We start from the raw sequence: 2,377 nt of genomic DNA, 5'->3' as shown, positions 1-2,377 counted from the left end.
AGTGACAACACCTGTCAGGGATCTGACACCGACACGCAATGACCACAACCTATAGAAAGAAAACAAAACCCTTGTTGCCTTTACAGTGCAACAAGGTAGGGAGCAGACTGAACTAAATATCACAACACGCTTAGCTACTCACCTTTCAAATTGTAGGAGTTGAAGGTCTTGATAGAGTTGAGCTTAAGGTGGTGACACGCAGTGGTGGTGGTCGACAAGATAGTTCAGTCTGAGGTAAATGCTCAGACTGGCAGGTTGTTATATACATGAGTTCTAGGACCCTAGACACTACTTAGGACTCCTGATACTCTGCACTGACTGATAAGTCACGCATGAAAGTGCCAGATAGTTCTGCCGGGAACTCCCGCACCAACATGCTGGTAACCAATGATGTACTACCTATAGTCACTAGCCAGTGATGGCAGGTTATGTAATGAGGTCATGCGCTACAATGGTACGTACTAATCTACCTAATACTTGTATTAGGTAATAAGTCCTTATATGGCACAGATAAGTGAAGATATGTTCCAATAACCGCAGAAAAGGCATAGAAAATGTAATAAAAATAGGAAAAATATATGTAAAACTGTGACAAGAACCACCCAGATCCCCAGTCAATCTCAACCCAGAAGAAGGTCCTGCTGACCAACACCCAAACAACCCAGAAGATGGTGATCCAGAACCCAGCAATCAGCAAGAAGAAGGAGACATGTTGGACAACAACAGTGGAGCAGTAAACAAACCCAACCAGTTTGAAGGAGACAAAGGAAAGAGCAAGGAATTCCTGGATGAATTATACCTGTACTTTGCTGGAAACACCAAGAAGATCCAGACTGACAAAGATAAGGTTCAATGCACTCTTTCATATATCAAAGGACCTGCCCAATTCTTTGTCCACACCATCATCACTGATGCAGAAGAACCCATATCTGATTCCAAAGACACCCCCCTCAAAGGATTGCCTAGTTGGGCTAACTTCAGAAAGTCCTTCATCCAGACCTTCAGAGTAGAAGATGACACTCAGGTAGCATTAAATGAGATCAGCAAGCGCACCTGGGTAAAGTGTGGAGGGAATGGTGTTCAACTTGTCACCACTCTTCATCCGCTCTTACAGGCCAGCAGACTAAACAAATTAGGGCAAATCCGAGAACTCCAATGTCTTATTCCCCCTGCCCTTCTGATCAAGATTGCCACTCAACCACCACTACCAGTCACCGTGGTAGGATACCTCAACAGCGTCCAATCTATCTGTCAATCTATGATCAGCATCTTTGGAGATAAACCTTTATTCATGCCATCTGCCAATTGCTCTTTTGGTCACAACAAGTTTGTATGATGCAATCGGGCCGTTGAGACCAGAGATGGATCATCAAAGGAAGCATTATCTAACGATCAACAGATTAGATGTCTGTCAGACAAGGATCACAAAGAGCATATGGAGAAGAAGTTATGTTTCAGATGTTATAAACCTGGACATCAGAGCCATCAATGCCCAAATAATTGCATCAGGGTGATTGAATCACACAACACATCCACTTAGGAGAAGGATAAAACCAAGGATTCTTCCAATGAGGAAGGGATAGCCGAAGAGTACATTCAGGCTATATCTTCTGAGAAGGATTTTTAAAGTCTTTGATCGCCATGACGTCAACTCGAAGTACTGGCACTAAGGATTATTTATATCAGGTGAGATTAGCTTATAAATCTATTTACTTGCCCTGCATATTAAAAACCTATGCCAAAACCGTCACCACCAAAGCATTGCTCGACACAGGAGCAATGGAGAATTATATTGACATTCAGTTCACTCAAGATCACAACCTCCAGTACCAGAGTATCACATCCAGACCAGTGTTCAATGTCGATGGATCACCAAATAAAGCTGCAGCCATCACACACAAAGTTTTCTTTACTATATCCTTATCTGGACAACTAATAAAGATAGAAGCCTATGCCACAGTATTGGATAGGAATCCGATCATCCTAGGACTCTCATGGTTCAAACGTTTCAACCCAGTAATTGATTGTGTTAAGAGACCTGATGACTGAGGATCAGGAGTTCCACTTAAGACTACTACTGACAAAAGGTACTGCTACACATAAGGCTGACGTGCTATACTAGAACTAGACTTAGAGACTGAGCCACTGCAACTGGCAGTGGTTTGAGAAAGTAAACTGGTTGAAGCAACACTTCAGACTGGAACTGGAATAGACAACTGAGTTTATTACTGAAGGACTGTCCCTATGAAGGTATGGTAGGACAAGAGGACAAAACTAAAGTACAGTAGTGGAAGCAGTGCTACTTAAATAGGACAAGCAAATAGAGTTTTAATAAGTATGAAACACTGAGTTGGATCAGTGATGTATATGAAATGGG

At 42.3% G+C, this 2,377-nt stretch overlaps 1 protein-coding gene across 1 annotated transcript; it reads left to right on the top strand.

Annotated features, from left to right (window-relative positions):
- Positions 1-709: 709 nt before the first annotated feature.
- Positions 710-1,627, top strand: FIBRA_09560 (uncharacterized protein; the record flags this gene model as incomplete). The annotated part of the gene is made up of 3 exons (XM_012321846.1): positions 710-1,057; positions 1,115-1,219; positions 1,541-1,627. 3 exons carry the CDS (start codon positions 710-712, stop codon positions 1,625-1,627), a joined length of 540 nt encoding a protein of 179 aa, XP_012177236.1.
- Between the last annotated feature and the right edge of the window lie 750 nt (positions 1,628-2,377).

Source organism: Fibroporia radiculosa, assembly GCF_000313525.1.
Source record: "Fibroporia radiculosa TFFH 294 genomic supercontigs, scaffold74608, whole genome shotgun sequence".
Lineage (NCBI taxonomy): Eukaryota > Fungi > Basidiomycota > Agaricomycetes > Polyporales > Fibroporiaceae > Fibroporia > Fibroporia radiculosa.
The sequence above is the reverse complement of the archived record's forward strand: the minus strand, read 5'-3'. Positions and strand labels throughout refer to the sequence as shown.